The 18,653-nt window shown below is 34.8% G+C and overlaps 1 protein-coding gene across 1 annotated transcript in view; it reads left to right on the forward strand.

Moving 5' to 3' along the window:
* The window catches only part of LOC150084668 (tectonin beta-propeller repeat-containing protein 2), a 262,877-nt gene that overhangs the window by 159,903 nt on the left and 84,321 nt on the right, over nucleotides 1-18,653 (forward strand). The window contains 2 exon segments of the mRNA XM_090376317.1: nucleotides 824-965; nucleotides 8,219-8,411. Coding sequence (XP_090232443.1) covers nucleotides 824-965; nucleotides 8,219-8,411 — 335 coding nt within the window.

Genomic DNA, 18,653 nt, shown 5'->3' on the forward strand with positions numbered 1-18,653 from the left:
TTCATTTGTGTATGAACAGTGGTGTTTTATAGAAATGGACATTTTTATTAAAATATTACTATTTTATGGAGTGATGACATTTTTAAAATTCATATTTTTAGTAATTTATCTTAGAACACACATTATTGATGCTATTCTTTATATTCAGACTGCCTTTTTATATATATATTTTATTTATGCAGAATGGTGATTTTCCCTAATGATCCAGTTCTGAAATTTTTTCAGTATGATCTCACAAATTAGCTTTTAAAAGACACAATCATTTGAAGAAAAAATTTAAAACAAAAACATAAGTGTGTTATTACTATCAGATAATACACTTGCACATCTTCCTACTGAAATTTTATCAAGTGAAGATGCCAATATCAAGTGCCTTTTCTTAACTCTATTCCCCCAATACCTCAGCTCTCATACAACAAGTGGCTGAGAGAGTTAAACTCTGCTACAAACATTTATATCAGAGAAAACAATTCAGTGTTTTTTTTTTTTTTTTTTGAGCAGAGCACAAGAGAGAAAAAAAGAGTAAGCTTGCCCCCATTATAGTGTGATAATGAAGATTGTTGTAATATAGAATAAACTGATAGACCGTATCATCACACTTAAGAAGTAACATAGCAGTAATTGAAGCAATCATTTGTTTTAGTTTAAGTTCAGTTTTTAGTTTATTTGTTGAAGTTTATTATTTTAGTTTATTTGTTGAAGTTTATTGTTTCAGTTATTATAACTGAAAACAGATAATTTCAGTAAATTTTAATGACAAATTAAAACTCGCAAAGTTTTTAACAACAAATAATAACCTAACAAATATTAAAAAAATTTTCAGGTTAGGTTTAAAATCTGTCATACGTAGTGTAGCCCTTGGTCCTCCTGCTGTAGCTTGGATAACTGATAATCAGGAAAAATTATGGCTCAAAACCGGAGTAAATAATAATGTGCCTGAAGGAGATGCTGATATATTGTGGCAGGTTTGTAGTAACTGAATCTTTGCTTTTGATTAAATTATAGCTATCTATACATTGTTTGAAGAATATATGTGCAAATTAATGATTAAATATTAAAAAAACACTGCATCCACAAAAATAGTAATGAATTTAAGAATTTATCATGTTCATTAACAAAGTATTTATACTTGCCTTGTCTGTACAACTCCAAAATTGGCTACATTTTACCTCTATCAAATCCTGATTTCAGGCTAAGAAATAGGGTATATTCAAGTGCTTAATATATATACGAGTAATAATTGTCCACTCGTATTCTAGTGGACAATTATTTTGGACAGTTCTTACAAATCTTAAAATTCATAAAAACTCATATATGTGCGATGGCACATCGTCATTAGTGCCATTTACACTTACATGCATGAGGGCAGCAAACATGTTAACCAAGTTAAAATAGTTAACATGGATTTGTTCACCTGCAAAAAATACATTTAATCTTGTTTTTATGACAAATATTGACACTCAGTTGTTAATATTGTCCAATTCAAGCACTGGTGACTGACTTTTGGAAATTACATCTGCATAGCATGGTCTTAGATGCTGAATGCACTATGTAAATAACAATGACTTCACATCCATCTTTGATTAAGATTACTTAAGAAACCAATTCTATTCTTTAAAACTAGGAAGATGGTCCCAACTTAAGGCCTTAAGACCTGAGTTATTGACTTTTGCTATTTTTATTGTGCAATATTTTACTTTAAATATTCTTTTTTGTATTATTTTAGCATAATATCAAATAAGAACTCAATACTACAAAAATGAAAATAAGAAATCATTATTTTAAGTTAAAGGTTAATTATAAGTTTAAATAATATACACTAGTGTTATTGCCCATTCCTTTTATGTTAGTGTTTTTCTCTAGGTAAAACTAAATAATTTGGAATGGGTAAATGTTTCTTGGGTCCTTAAAATATTAAAAAATATATTCTTATTTATTTTATTATATTTAAATACTAAATATCTTTATATTAAGTAATACCATAAATATATCAGCATTCAGTCATTCAAGAATTCTATATTCTGAGGTATTTATTCTTAAAAGTTAGTCAAAGTGCAGGGATTTAAAGAGTGAGGAATTAAATAATGTCACATTTGATCCTGATTACATTGATAGAAATATCATGAGTTTTTATTTTATGTAATAATGATAAGAATTAGTAAAAAACTTTATTAATAAAGTTTTTTAAATAATGATTTTAAAATGAATTTAATGTTAAAATAAATTCATTATTTAATGTTAAAATAAATGATTTTAATAATATTTAAAGATTTTGTTTTAAGGTAATGTTTTAAGATTTTTTGTTTAGAAATGTTTTTAAAAGAGCTGAAGTACAGTCCATTGACTGGAAACTATGATTGTGTTTGATAGTATAATAAACAAACATAACCTCTTTTGCAACTATATCTCTTTCTTCATTGCCCAGAATTTTGTTGCCTAAAAATGATGTTAATGATTGACTGGAGGATTTTGCAGCCACAGCAGCCTTATGTTTTTTTGTGCTGACATGATCAAATATATCTGCCTTTCCTCCATGACCAACACTAAACATAGCAATGCACATGGAACACTCCACTTTTGAGGAATCACCACTAACACTGCTTTCTTTTATAATTGGGAATTGCTCCTTTAAACTGTTAGTAAACATTCATTTTCTTTTCAGCATTTTAAAGAAGGATTATTTTGTTATTCAAAGTATAAAATTATTTATATATTCCAAATATAAAAATAATGAAATGTTAAAAGTAGAACACTGAGAAATCGGCATGAACACTGCAGTGCGGACAATGCAAACTGAGACAATGATTAACTGTAACTCAAATCATTAAAGGTATTTCCCAACAAAGTAGCACAATGATGATATATATCTTGGTACTGGTCAATCCATGTAACCACTATAAGGTTAACTGCGGGTATGGGCTACTTTGTTTTGAGATACTTGTATAGTAGAGCTTGACTCAATATTGGTAGGTGTCAGATGAAAATGTTTCAGAAACAATGTTGTTTTAAAAAAAATGGGACTTTTGTCCCATTGTTCCCGAGTTGACTTTGTCAGGACACTGGGACAGAAATCCATAAAATCCATAAATCTGGGACATATGGGATCCCTAAAGATGTCATATTTATTGGTCCACAAGTAAGCAAATATTGACCTCAAAAGAACTGAAAGACAAAATGACTGATGCTAAACAAAATTCCCAGTAGTCATTTCACCTTGTAGTGAATCGCTTTCTTGTAACATTAAGAGTGAATATTACAAAGAATTAGTTGGCAGCTTTATTAAAAATTATGGAAAAATGGATGCAGAATGTCAAACTTCATTTCTTTTACTCTCACACATGTATTTTTCACACCAAATCTGGGAAATGTTAGTACAGAGCATGAGGAGGGATTCCACCAGAAAATACAGTCAATGGAGAAGAGGTACCAAGGACAATGGGAAGACCCTATTTATGGGTGACTATATCTGGTTCTTGGTTCAGGATAATCACACTGACTGAAAAAGACAAAGATATTCGAATGTATATTTTTAAGGAATTTTTTTTGATTAACCCAAGGAGAGTTTCTACTTTTTTAATTTGTAATTTTTTTTGTTGTTTACTTGTAGCAAAGATTAATACTCTATTCTGCACAGATGTTAAACATTGTTAACAAATCTAATATAAAAAATGAATAGCAAATGCTTAGAAAACGGTACTCACCTTGTATAAATCTGCAATAAAATTTTTTTGGTAGATGGTGGTTAAATTTAGGTTGAAAGAAGCATTAAATAGAACTAAGGTGGGGAATGGGATGAAAATATTTTAAACAGATTTTAAAATGAGCGCAAGGAAGTAGAAATGCAGATCTCCAATCCTTGGTTGTCATAAAGAGGTTAAAAGACGTAAATGAAAAATGAAAAAAGAGAGAAGACCGGTGGTGCCAATTTTTTTTTTCTTTTTTTCATTTTCGTCTTTTAACCTCTTTATGACAACCAAGGATTGGAGATCTGCATTTCTACTTCCTTGCGCTCATTTTAAAATCTGTTTAAAATATTTTCATCCCATTCCCCACCTTAGTTCTATTTAATGCTTCTTTCAACCTAAATTTAACCGCCATCTACCAAAAAATTTTATTGCAGATTTATACAAGGTGAGTACTGTTTTCTAAGCATTTGCTATTCATTTTTTAGTCAGATTTATCACGGTATTATAAGGATACTATAATTTCACTATTGTCAAATCTAATATAAAATTATTGTATGTTTACATTCTGTTCAAAAACTAAGGTCATATTTGAAATCACCATATCCAAATTCATGCTTTTGAAAATTTCTTACATAATGCCATGATTGATAGTACTTACAAATTAATGAATTGTTGATTCTGCTTTACTGTTTTAATTTCATATTCAACACAGCTGGTACATGTTTTCCATAGTGAAAACTGCTTGGATATCTATTTTTTTTATTTTATTATTATTTTTTTTTTTTTCAGATTAAGTTTAAGTAGAAATTTGAAAATTTATTAGGCCATTAATAAATTTTAACCTTTATTAATGTATTAATATATTGTTGACTAGAACCATTTTAGGGAGGGGGTTTGTTTGTTATTGTTTGTTATTTGGTTTTTAGGAGCATTAGCAACTAAGGCCATATTTGCTCCGAGATATGCAGTGGTCATTCCCTCATTCCCTGACCTTTCCGCATCCTCCGTATTTGGTGGTGACAGGCTCGAACCCCGGTCTAATCAAGAAGCATGTGCTACGCACTGCTGCTCCTTCCCACCTGGCTACGGAGGCGCCTAGGGAGGGGGAATGGCAAAATTTAGGCCTGTACTCAATAATAATTTTTTTTTCTCCCATTATGGTTGAAGAGATTAATTTACTCTATTAAGGCGGGTGCAGAGTTGCAGATGGAAGGAAATATTGTTTAGCATTGTTTTAAACAGTTGCCATTTTCTTCCTTATGTTTGAAGCCTAATTACTTATGTTATAAATTAAGTTTAGTATTATAGTAATCTTGAAAGGAGATTAAATGAAATGTTAATAAAATTTGAAGTCACTGTTTTGTTAGTATATACAAGTATAATATTAAAACAACTGTTTACTGTATAACTAGAGTTTCTAGTATTCTTTACTAAATATCAAGAGCTTTTTTCATAATTTGATTTAACTTGTCTTTCAAAGGTTTTAAATTTTATCTTGTCAAAGTAAGAAATTTGAATTCTAAACATCCAAATTCCTTACTTTCCATAATCTACATTATTAACCTTCTAGTGGATATCACTAGAATGTCAATAAAAAAATCCAAGAATAGATGTGTCCATTTACTTTATACACACTTTAGACAAGAAATAGTTAAAACTGGTGTACAGTAATACCCCGACTTACGCGAACTCGGAGTTACGCGGTTCTTGATTTTTTCGTTTGGCAACACTGCCACCCATTATCTTCAAGGTCGTTTTTCATATGTTATCGATATATGGTGCGACGGCGGAGAGTGAGAGCGAAAGATGAACAAAATTCAACTTTACTGCGCATGAGCTACACACATATACAAGAATTTGTATTCCAACTGTCATATTTATATGTGTGCATTCGAATTCGTGCTCAACGTTTGTCGGAAATTACATCGTTTTCACGAGAGAAATGGATCGCGTCGGTCGAGCCGTATACAGTCAGTCCTCGTATAACACGTGTTTACACTACATGAATTCGATCATACACTATTTATAAATACGGTAACGATATCTTATAATATAACACGAACCGAATTGGCTTATGCATGATTCGCCTTTGTGTTTACAAGAAATGGCAGTCGAACACAGAATCACCCCAACCGAACGCAACACGATAGGAACAAAGAGAAGATTCTGAAAATGTATTTGTTTTAGGGGAAACACATTTCACCATAATAACGTAAAAACCAACACAATTCCAGCTATCGGTATGCAATTAGATGGAGTTTACTACCAGTTTATAACAGATTCCACTAGCAGAAACGCAACTGGATTTTTATTGTTTTATGGTAGTAACCCCTAGAAATGTGAGGTGTTAATAGTGTATCTCTGCCTTTATGGTGTTGTTTATTCAGTTGCTACATGCGTGCAGCTTTGTTTATGCGTATCGAGCGTGCCTCCTCGTTTTGTAATTGTGCTTTATTCCCTAAAAATAGTAAAATACTTAAAAGGTGTGAAAAGGAAGCATACTGGTGAAGACACTGCAGACTCAGAGAGAAAAAGAAAAGCAATTATCGATAAACAGAGGCGGACTGGATCAAAAATTCTTACCCGGGAAAATTTATAGTGGCCTCATACTATGGTTTATGGCCAAAATCACACAGGCCCACCGGGGTTTCCCCGGTAAGGCTTATGACCAGTCCGCCTCTGTCGATAGAGAAAAAATATGAAATTGTGAAACGCTTTGAGCGAAATGAAAGACCATGTGATATTGCACGTGCTACAGGCCTAAATGAGGTAACGGCGAAAAGCACATGACAATTGCAAACATGACAGAAGGTCTTAGCTCAATTGAAAAGGGCTTAAAAATTTTAGAAAACATAGACTCCAACGAAGAACGCGTTATAGTTACAAAGCAAGGAATAAAAAAATTATTAGCTTGCTACGAAGAAATTCTGCGTGAAAAAAAGAAGTCTCTGTGTCGTCAGACGAATTTGTTAGATTTTATGAAGCCATCGACATTGAAATAACTTTTTTACGTAAGTCATTTATTTTTTTTAATACATATTTTGTATTAATATATATAAAGAACTGCAATTTTATTAATATTTTTCTTCTAAACTAGTGTTTTTGTTAGTCCTTGGTCCCAATTAAACAAAATTTATATGTATTTATATGCAAAGTTGTACCCCGACTTACGCGAATTCGACTTAAGCGATTTTCGTTGGACCCACCTATCGCGTAACTTCGGGGTATTACTGTACTTTATAATTTTTTTTTATTATTATTCTAAGACTGTATTTGATAATAAGAACATATACTTTATTTAATGTTATCAGTCTTATTTTCTGAAAAAATTGTTTCCTGACTTCACTTTTAGTGCTCTGCAGCACACAGTGAGTGAAATTAAAGCTGAAACCATAACTCAGTGGAAAAATCAACAGCAAATGCGTGGTACTCTTCATGCACAAACACAGAACCATAAGAAATTTTTACAGATATACTTCCCTAATTTAAAATTAATGAATTATACAGATTGAAAGTGAATATCGTGCTTGAGGAATATTAATATTCTCATTGATGAATTGTTAACAGATATTTAAATTATGTTTTTCAGTTTTGGTTTACAAATTGCATAAAGTATGGCTGCATTAAATGAGAATCAGTAGTATCATGTGACAGTATTTATAAATTAATGTGTAAAAATCTTTCAATCAAGTGTTTGATCAAGGAAAACCTAATAAAAATCAGAAAGTAATATACAGACTTGATTTTTTAAAATAAATAAATGTAGTGTATTTGAACCTCCTAAATCCAGCAGCCTATTATCTGACACTAGTCATTTTCTGACTGTTTATAGAAAAATGGGTGAACCTGACAAAGCACTACCAGGAAAACTGGCAAATTTAATTCCTGAGTTGGCCATTCACCTAGGCAATGTATCAGAGCTTATTAGGCAGGATAGGAATTTCATCACAAGAACTATAGAAATTTTTGCTGTGCTTCAACTACATGGGGAAATTAATTAGGTCATAGGATTCTCTAGAGATTCCAGTTTTATAAATCATAAAGTCTAGAAATGAGATTTTTATGTGATGACCAAACCAAGACCTTTAAAAAACCAAGGTTTTTAAAAGGGGACAAGAAAATTAAACACTAGGAATATCTTTTCTCTTTCACAACATAGACTGGGGAATGTATAAAAATTAAGAAAGGACAATTTCAAATTACATTTAAGAAAATTTTGCTTTAGCCAAAATGTAATTAGCTTTTAGAATGAACTGCTACTTAATGTAAATGCTACCTAATGTAAATTAAAATTGGACAGATACTATAAAGAAATAAATAACAGGTGCTGAAGTATAATTATCTGGAATTTAAAAATTTAATTTTGTTCGGTTTTGTTTTAGGCTGGTGCTATGCAAGTTTTGCTTCTTACACCTCCTGTTAGATTATAATGCATCTTATATGATCCAAAGGCATTGTTCTAAATTATGAACTTGTATTCTCATCATAACATGTATTGATTTTGTAATTTCTTTAATTTTTTTTTATGATAGGTGGAAATGAGTGATTATGTATATCAGCATACTAGTCAGGTGAAGAATGCTATGAAAAAGGTGCTGCAGCAAGAAATACTGACAAATTTTATTTATGGTTCCCAGCAACCACTTGTGACTGCTAATGAGCATGGAGTTTGGTATTATAGGAAACAAGATACAGTCCTTTATTCTTGTTGTAAAATGATAATAGGTATTTCTGTTTATTGCAATTTTTTCTTCTTTTTATTTAAACATTTGTATGGGTAGTCCTCTTTTATTCAAAATTCATTATTAAGTGTAAGGTGGGGAGGATAAAATGTGGGTGATCCTTGTTGAATGCAAGGGCTATGCACAGCAATATTCTAACCCCATTTCTATCAATACCTCATAGAGTGAGGTATTGATAGAAATGGGGCTGCATTCCTAGAACCTTGAATTTTACATCTAAAAACATAAATAGCAATCCTCATAATTAGTTGGAATAGTAGCATTGTTCATCTTATGGGGATTGAACCATAATGAGTAATGCTAATCTATTGCTTTAGTAAAGGCACATGATGCAAGAAAGCAAGCTTATATAGCATCAGCCAAAAAAAAAAAACCTTCTCATTTCACCCATCCATTCACTCCAAATGTTTGTATAGTTCTGCCTGGAATCTATTTAGGCTATCAATTTCTACAAAAACAGATGGGAAGTTTGTTCCAGCAATCAACCACCCATTGGCAAACTTCTGCACATCTATCCTACAACTGTCTTTCCTCAATTTGAATTTATGCCCTCTCAGGCAATTATTCTGAGCAAGAGGAAGAATCTCATCAGCATTGAGCATGTTCAAACCATTTAAGGATTTATACACCTCAATCAGATCACCTCGCACGTGCCTAGTAAAGATTAAGCAGTTTTTATTGAAAAATGTTGCAATTTAATTAAATACCAGAGAAGGAAAGTTTATATGGTGCCTAAGAACAATGCAATATATTTATACCCTAAAAGAAATAAAAATGGTGCTCCCATGGTGATAAATTCCTCATATTCCCTCCACCCATCTGTATACCCTTTGAATATACTTCAATTGAAGCAACCTTTTGTTCCCTGTCTTACCTACAAAGTGGGTTAAAATAGTACGTAAAGTCAGAAATTAATTACAATGAATATAAATTGTTTGATTATTTATATGTTTATACAGAATTACAAAATGATTGGGTTACTCTTCTGGGGGATGAGGTGAGGTGGTGAAGATGGAGATGAAAAGATGATAGACACTAACTATATTAGATACTTCTAAGAACTTGGGAGAGGGTGAGATGGAATGAGGTACTTACAGTTCTTACCAAGAATTAGGGAAATAACATTAATTGTGAAAAGTAAAATTACAGAAATGTCAGAAACTACAAAACTGGAAGTTTACAATGATGAAGAGTACAATTAATACCTACTTAAACTATTCAGCAAAAACTAAAAATTGCCATGAAGAAAGTACAGTTAATAACCTTGGAAAACATCAGAAAATATTTTTTCATTACACACCAGCTGTTTATTTCACATCAATCACGAATTGATGTTCACCCGTTGCACTCATTTCAGCAGATTTATATCCTTCCTAAAGTGAGGCCTCCAGAACCTTCATACAGTACTCAAGATGTGGCCTAACCATGGCCTTATAAAAAGGCATAATCCCTGCTAGCAAAGTTTCTGTATATCATTGACAAAACCCCATGAGCTGTCCTGGCAGCATGTCTATGCACTTCTCAGAGAATTTCATGTCTGAGTGCACAATTACTCCCAGGTTCTTTTTGTTCTCTACTACCCTGAGTATAGAACCACACAGTTGATAAGTTACTCTGGGGTTACCCATGTGCAGTACTTAGCAATTGTCAATGTTAAACTTCAACTGCCATTTCGCAGCCTGTCAATCCAGTTTTCCTAGATCTTGTTGCAGTAGCTCATCCTGATGACTGTCGCTAACCACCCTATCAACCTTTATATTATCTGTAAACTTAGACATTAAACCTGATATACACCGATGAGCCAAAACATGATCAGTGAGTCATCATGCAAATCGAAGCAACTGCAGGTGAACTATGGCGCATGTGCAGGTCAGGACACGGTACAAAACACACCTGTTACTGAGCTCTGTTAATTAGTGTTACTCTTGTTCTTCAGTTGAGAAAGGCAGTGGACTTGAGCAAGTTTGACAAAGGCCAAATTGTAATGGCTAGAAGACTGGGTCAAAGGATATCCAAAACAGCACGGCTGGTGGGATGCTCACGGTCAGCCGTGGTTAGTACCTACCAAAAGTGGTCCAAGGAAGGAAAACCCACAAACCGCCGGCAAAGTGTTGGATGGCTACGACTCATCAATGCTTGAGGTGAGCGAAGGCATCTCCTAGATGGTACATGGCAACAGAAGGGTGACTGTGGCACAACTCGCCGGTAATTGGAATGCTGGTGATGGGAGTAATGTGTCACAACACAGAGTATATCTGACCCTGCTGAAAATGGGGCTGCGTAGCTGCAGGCCACTCCGAGTGCCCATGCTAACCACGGTTCACCAGCGACAGTGCCTACAATTGGCACGCAAGCATCAAAACTGGACCGTGAGTGATTGGAAGAAGGTTGTCTGGTCCGATGAATCACTTTTCCTGTTGCATCATGTGGATGGCTGGGTATGTGTACGTTGTTTACCTGGAGAAGTGATGGTGCCTGAATGCACCATGGGATGAAAACAAGCCGGTGGCGGCGATATTCTGCTGAGATGCCCTGGGTCCAGTCATCCCTATGCCGGGCACTCTGATGTCTACCACCTACCTAAACTACATCACTGACCAGATACACCCTTTCATGGCAACAGTCTACTCCTCTGGCAGTGTTGTCTTTCAGCAGGATAATGCACCATGCCACACTGCCCAGATTGTTCGAAACTAGTTCGTGGAACATGAGGAAGGCTTCCAAGTATTGCCCTGGCCTTCAAATTTCCCAGACATCAATCCCATCGAGCATCTGTGGTTTGTGTTGGAACAGCAACTCCAATCTGCAGTATCTCAACCATGGACCTTACAGGAGTTAAAGGATTTACTGTTTATTTGTTGGTACCAAATACCACAAGACATATTTAGAAATCTTGTAGCATCCATGCCTTGCCAGGTACGAGCTGTTTTGGCTGCACGTGAAGGACCAACATCATATTAGGTAGGTGGCCATAATGTTTTGGCTCATCGGTATACCTTCATCAATATCATTGATAAATATTGAAAACAACAATGGACCCAGCACTGAACCATGGGGAACTCCACTAATTACATTAGTCCATAAAGAGCAGTGCACATTGATAACCACTCTATCTTCTTCTAGTTAACCATCCTTTTATCCATAGCAGTAACTTGCCCTCAATGCCACATTACTCCAGTTTGTACAGCAGTCTTTTATGTGCAACAGTATCAAAAGCCTTCCTGAAATCCAAGTATATGATTTCAGGAAGGCGTTTGAAAATTATTTTTTGCATCCAGTTCCTTGGTCATTGTATTATAGTAACCTATCATATTGGTTAGACACGACTGCCCCTTGACAAATCCATGCTGTGTCTATATTATTACTGCAGTACAATTACATGCTTGTCCAGATGGCTCTGCATTACTTCTTTAACCGATGATTCTGTTATTTTCTCAGAAAAAGCATCATGCTAACAGATCTGTAATTACTCATGTCTTTTGATCCCCCTTTGTGAATTGGGGATATATATGCACATCTCCAGTCCATAAGAACCTCCCTGGAATTCAAGAACTCTCATAATTATGGCTAAGAGTTTGCTTACCTCCTCTCCTGCCTCCCTTAATATAATTAGATAGATTCCATTCACCCCAGGTGCCTTTTTTATGTCTATCCTCAACAATGCTAGGAGTTTGGTAAATAAATTTGATGAATTTGAGGTATTGCTCAGAATATCAAAGGCAGATATTGTTGGGATATCAGAGATGTGGTGTCACACAGATATAAGGAATGCAGAACTAGAATTTGGGGAGTACAATGTGTACAGGAAGGATAGACAAGGTAGGAAGGGAGGAGGGGTTATAATATTAGTTAAGAAACACATAAAATCCAAGGAAGTGAAGCCAGTCAACATTGCTGGACAGTGCAGTGTCGAGTCAGTTTGGTGTGACATAAGCATTGGGAGATCAAAATTGAGAGTAGGAGTGTGCTATAGGCCTAATGACTCTGATGAGTATAATAAGGAACTGTACAGGGAAATAGAGTGGGCCAGTAAATCAGAGAGTCTTATAATGGGGATTTTAATTTCCCAGATATTGACTGGAATTTGTGGGTTGGTTACTCACACACTAGAAAGGCTTTTGTGGATTTATTGGATGATCGTTTTCTACATCAGCATGTTCAGGAGGCAACTAGAGAGAGAGTAATACTCTTGATCTGATTATCAGTAGTGATTCTTCATGCATTAAGAATCTGCAGATAAAGGAACCACAGGTGGCAGTGATCACAGTGTGCTGAAGTGGGATTTACTCAAAGAGGTAACTGCCATCAGGGGTAAAGGGAAGGGTTTTTGCTTCCCTTTACCCCTGAGACAGTATTTAAATTCTATACAGTGGGACCAACTGATGATTTACCAACAGCAAATTCAAAATGGGAAGCATTCAAAGAACTTATCTTGGAAGCTACTAGGCTTTACATACCAATTAAGAAATATTGTTCAAAGTTTAGGCCTAAATGGATGTCAGATGAACTAATGAGACATATGGCAGAGAAGAAAAATGCATGGGATACATAAATTAATGGGTAACATGGAAGCCTATGATAGATATAAGTTGGTCTGTAACCAAGTCACAAAGGAGATTAGGCAGGCAAAGGCAGATTATGAGAAATCCTTGGCAAAGGATACAAAGAAAAACAACAAAGTGTTCTTTACCTATGTAAACTCTAGAAGGAATGGGATGAATCAGATTGGTCCACTGGATACTGATGGTTCAACTGTTGATGATCTTGCTCAGGTAGCTATCAAACTAAATGAGTATTTTGCATCTGCTTTCACCCATTAGGAGTTATTCAGGGAGGGGAATGCCAGAGGTGAGTTAAACTCTGGCAGTGAGCTGGATGATTTTGTAATAACTGAGAGGAAAGTGGAGGAGAAATTGTTGAAGATAAACATAAAAAAGGCACTCAGGGTGTACGGGATCTATCCAGTTATATTAAAGGAGTCAGCAAAGGAAGTAAGCAAACCATTAGCCATAATTATTAGAGCTTCTTTGGACTCACGAGAGGTAACCATGGACTGGAGATGTGCAAATGTGACTTCAATTCACAAAGGAGGATCAAAGGGCAACACAAGTAATTATAGACCTGTGAGTTATAGACCTGTCTGTTCCAGGAAAATTAATGGAGGCACTGGTTGAAGAAGCACTGCAGGATCATCTAGCCAAGACTTCAGTTATAGCTCGGACACAGCATGGTTTTGTTAAGGGAAAGTCTTGCCTGACCAATTTGATTGGATACTATGATGTGGTCATAAAGGAACTGGATGCAGCGAATAACTTTGATATCATATATTTGGATCTTAGAAAGGCTTTTGATACTGTTGCACATGGAAGACTGCTGCACAAATTGGAGCAGTGTGGCATTGGAGGCAAATTGCTGCTATGGATAAAGGGTAATCAATGGACACTGCTCATCGTGGACTAATGTTATTTAGTGGAGTCCCTCAGGGTTTAGTATTGGGTCCATTGTTGTTTTTTTTGTATTTATAAATTATATTGATGATGGTATATCAAGCTTAATGTCCAAGTTTGCAGATGATACGAAGGTTGGCAGGGTTGTTAAGGACACTAATGACAGTACGCTGCTGCAACAGGATCTAGAAAAGTTGAGCAGATGGGCTGACAGGTGGCAAATGAAGTTTAACATTGACAAATGTAAAGTACTATATATGGAAAGCAGCAATCCCAGAGTGACATATCAACTCTGTGGTATTACACTGACAGTGGTAGAGAACGAAAAGGACCTGGGGGTAATTGTGCAGGCAGATATGAAGTTTTCTGAGCAGTGCAGACAGTTTGAAAGAGTAGCTCATAGTGTCTTGTCAATGATATACAGGAATTTTTCTAGCAGGGATAAGGGGGGTGATTGTCCCCTTGTATGAAGCAATGATCAGGCCACACCTTGAGTACTGTATACAGGTCTGAAGGCCTCATTTTAAGAAGGATGTAGAGCTGTTGGAACGAGTACAGAGAAGGGCAACAAGATTAGTGAATGGAGCAAAGGGTTGCTCTTACGAAGAAAGGCTTAAATTTTGCAAATTACAGTGTCTGGAGACTAGACTTTATACACCTCATTCAGATCATTTGCGAGGTGAACTGATTGAGTTGTATAAAGCCTTGAATCATTTTAGTATGCCCAATGCTGATGGAATTCTTCCTCTTGCTCAGAATAATCATTTGAGAGGGCATAAATTCAAATCAAGGAAAAACAGATGTAGGATAGATGTGTGGACATTTGCCTTTAGCCAGCAGGTGGTTGGTTGGTGGAACAGACTTCCATCCTTTGTTGTGGAAGTTGATAGCCTAAATAAATTTAAGGCTGAGCTGGACAGGTACTTGGAACGAATGGAGGGGTGAAATGGGGGCATGTTTTTTTTTTTTTTTTGCTGATGCTGCATAAGCTTGTTTTCTTGCATCATATGCCTCTACTAATGCTAATGCTAATTTCTCCTCCTGTTTCCTTTCAGTTAAACATATTATCTAGCTCCTTGTTACAGTTTGATAAAATTCTTGCATCCCCTTCCATAATGAATTCCTGATGTGCAAAATTTCTATTCAGTTTGTCTGCAACCTCAGCATGTTCATCAACATTTAACCCATAGACATCAAGTGGTTCAATGTGATTCAACTCCTTCCTTCAACTGCTAATATAAGCATTGAAGTCTTTGCTGTTATTCTTTGCCAGATGTTGTTGTTATTTGGTTTTTAGGAGCATTAACAACTAAGGCCATATTGCTCCGGGAATATGCGGTGGTCATTCCCTGACCTTTCCGCATCCTCCGTATTTGGTGGTGACGGGCTCGAACTCTGGTCTAATCAAGAAACGTGTGCTATGCACTGCTGCTCCTTCCCACCTCTCTACGGAGGTGCCCTTTGCCAGAGATCTTCTCATAATTTGCCTTAGCTGTACTGACCTCCTTTGTGACTTGATTAGAGACTAATTTATATCTACCATATTTATATCTACCATTTATATCTACCAGTTTATATGTGTCACATGATTTTTATTCTCTACCATGTGTCTCAATGGTTCATCTGACATCCATTTAGGTCTAAGCCTTGAACAGTATTTCTTTGTTGGTATGAAATCTAGGAGCTTCTTTGATTACTTCCCATTTAGAATTTTCTGTTGGTAACATCACCAGTTGCTCACAATTTAAAAACTTTCTGAGACCTCTGTAGTTGCCCTTATGAAAACAAAATATCCCTTTATCCTTGACACTAGTTATGTCTTTAATTAAATTCCACACTCACCGCCGCCAGTGAATCTTTTACCTGCAGATTCTTAATACATGAAGAATCACTGCTGATAACCAGATCAAGAGTATTGCTTCCTCTTGTTGCCTCTCTAATGTGCTGCTGTAGAAAATAGTCATTCAAGAAATCCACAAAAGTCTTGCTAGAGTGTGAGTGACCAACCTACAAATTCTAGTCAATATGTGGAAAGTTAAAATCCCTCAATTGCTGATCCACTCTGTTTCCCCGTATAGATGTTTGGTATACTCGTCACAGTCATTAGGCCTATAACACACTCCTACTCTTCATTTTTTTCCCCAATACTTATATCACACAAAACTGATTACATTGCACTCATCACCCAAGTCAATTGGATGCACTGCCTTAGATTTAATATTCTTCTTAACTGTGAGCATAACCCCTCCATCTCTCCTGGCCTGTTTGTCCTTCCTGTATACATTTTACTCCCCATATTCAAATTCAGCTTCAGTTATGTCTGAGTGATGGCATGCCTCCGCTAGTCCTACAATGTCTGCATTTGATTACTTAATCAGTACTTCACATTCATCAAATTTATTTACATTTTGCCTAGCATTAATGTACATGCATGCATGTGTTCTTACTCTTAGTTGCCCTAACACAGCCCATGTGTTCATTTGTTTCATGATGACCCATAGCTGGGCCTGAAATTTCGGTCACCTTGTTTTTCAGGCTGCTGAACGTACCAGTAATAGCAATGCAAGAATCACTTTCACCTCTACCTGCAGCTCTAGTTAGACTATTAGTTTTGTGTATCCCTTCCAAGCTAGCAGTTTTCCAACCCACCGATCACTGCCTCGATAGCATCAGCAAATATTCTTGCACCCCTTCTATTTAAGTGTATGCCATCCCTGTAAAAACAGCCTCTCCTGTTAACAAGCACAGACCATGCTAAGAAAAATTCTAGCCTTGCACATTCTCTCTGGTTCATGTTTATCTGGTTTGTGGTTTTTTTTTTTTTTTTTTTTTGCTAGCTCATCAAAAGCTGTGGCTTTTGATAGGCAGCAAAAAACAACTGTAATAATAATGAACACAATAATAATAAAGGAATAAAGATAATAATTATAAATAAATCAAAAATAACAATAAAATATAAAGAAAGATTTAAAGAATAAAAGAGAATATATAAAAAATTAGACAAGAAAATAGACTAATTATATGCTTCCCTCTCACATAAATAACTATCCAATTGACTTTTGAATTACTCCAGGAGTCAGCCATTCATGGAGATAACTTGTTCCAGTAATCAACAACAACTCATTGACTAAAAGAAAACATCCTATAGTCCATTGTAAACTGCAATCCTCTTCCCCTTTAATTTGAATGTATGGGCTGTTCTGGAATCATTTGTAACAGTAAATTTTTTGCCTTCATTTGTTTTACTTTCAACTCTCAGAACTTTGTAGACCTAAATCAAGTTCTCTACAGAAGCCTTCAATGGTGAGCTGTGAATATTTTAACAATGGGCTCGCACTTTTGCCAACTTTATGATGTGAAACATCCTTGGGGGCGGCCCTACCGAGTAAATCTGATTGGTCACTGAAGTGATGGTGTCCGCCAGAGGCATTTCCCACGTTCACACTACTAGTCTGTGCTGAGTACTCACTAGCAGTGTGATTAGAGTGCGTAATGCATTTTTTGACCTGTATGATATCTTGAGTTCTAACTTTTTAGAATTTTTTAATAGTATGATGTCACGATCACTTCCTGCAGTTACTACTGCAGCAAGTATGATTACAACAATACAAGTATTTGTCATATGACTGCAACAATACAAATGCTTGTCAACAATTTCTTTTTTTCATTCCATTCCATTCCATTGTTAGGTGCCCCTAACAGCTGCATATGTCATTTCAACTGAAAATCGGGTACCTCAATCGACACTGTTTTTCAGAAACGTGTAGATATGTTGCAATACCAAGTATATGTGTCTTACTTTAGTTGTCATAATTCCATTGTATCTTGTCTTAAAGAAATTATATTTATCAATATAAATATAAATAAATATAAAATGTTTACAATACAAAATCTCTTTTATTTTTTAATCAGCATACACAAATTAAAATACCTAAATGAAACGCCAAGGATGTTTCACATAAAACCATCTACTGCACGTGCTTGGCAGACGCGTGACATTTTTATGCTTCTTGTTTTTACAACTAGGGAAATATAATGGATACATTTTTTTCATGATAAAATTTTAATATTGCGAATAAAAAATAAAAAATCTTTCCCATATCACAAATAACAAAAACTATCACAAAACATTCTACAATATAAAAACAAACATTACATAAAAAACAAACTAGTCTAGAAAAGATGCAAAAAAATCACAAATTACATGAAAAAAATTATTACACAAATATTCAAGAAAAATTTATTCTAAAAATTGCCATATAGAATTTACTTCTCTATTAATATATTTTTTTTCAATCTTCTGCTTTGCTCAAAGCTGATCGATGATTATTGAGGAAAGCTTTTACGTAACGAACTGGATCAAATTGAAGCAATGGTTTAGATTTATGGTCATCATGTCTGCAACGTGTTTAATTGTCAAAGATGTCTTTTTATTGTTACAATATTATTCGTTATACTGAAAGCTCGCTCGGTTTTAGCACTGTTAATCGCAGTGGTTTCAAAGATATTTCTGGCTTTTTTAATTGAAAAGGGAATTTCACTCGATTTTAAAGATAAACTGTCTTTGACAAAATCTTTAAAATCATTAATTTTTATTTCATATTTTATTAGAAAACTTAAATATCTTATTTGTTTTTCATGCCTCTTGGTATGGAGATGAAGGTAGTTACCATATTCCACGATTTCAGATAGCTTATGTTTAAAATTTCTTTCAATTCCTTTATTATCATTATTTTATTATCAATATTATCATTATTTTCTTTATTTATTTTAAAATT

This window comes from Mastigoproctus giganteus, chromosome 6, assembly GCF_048544385.1.
Source record: "Mastigoproctus giganteus isolate SK-2022 chromosome 6, ASM4854438v1, whole genome shotgun sequence".
NCBI lineage: Eukaryota > Metazoa > Arthropoda > Arachnida > Uropygi > Thelyphonidae > Mastigoproctus > Mastigoproctus giganteus.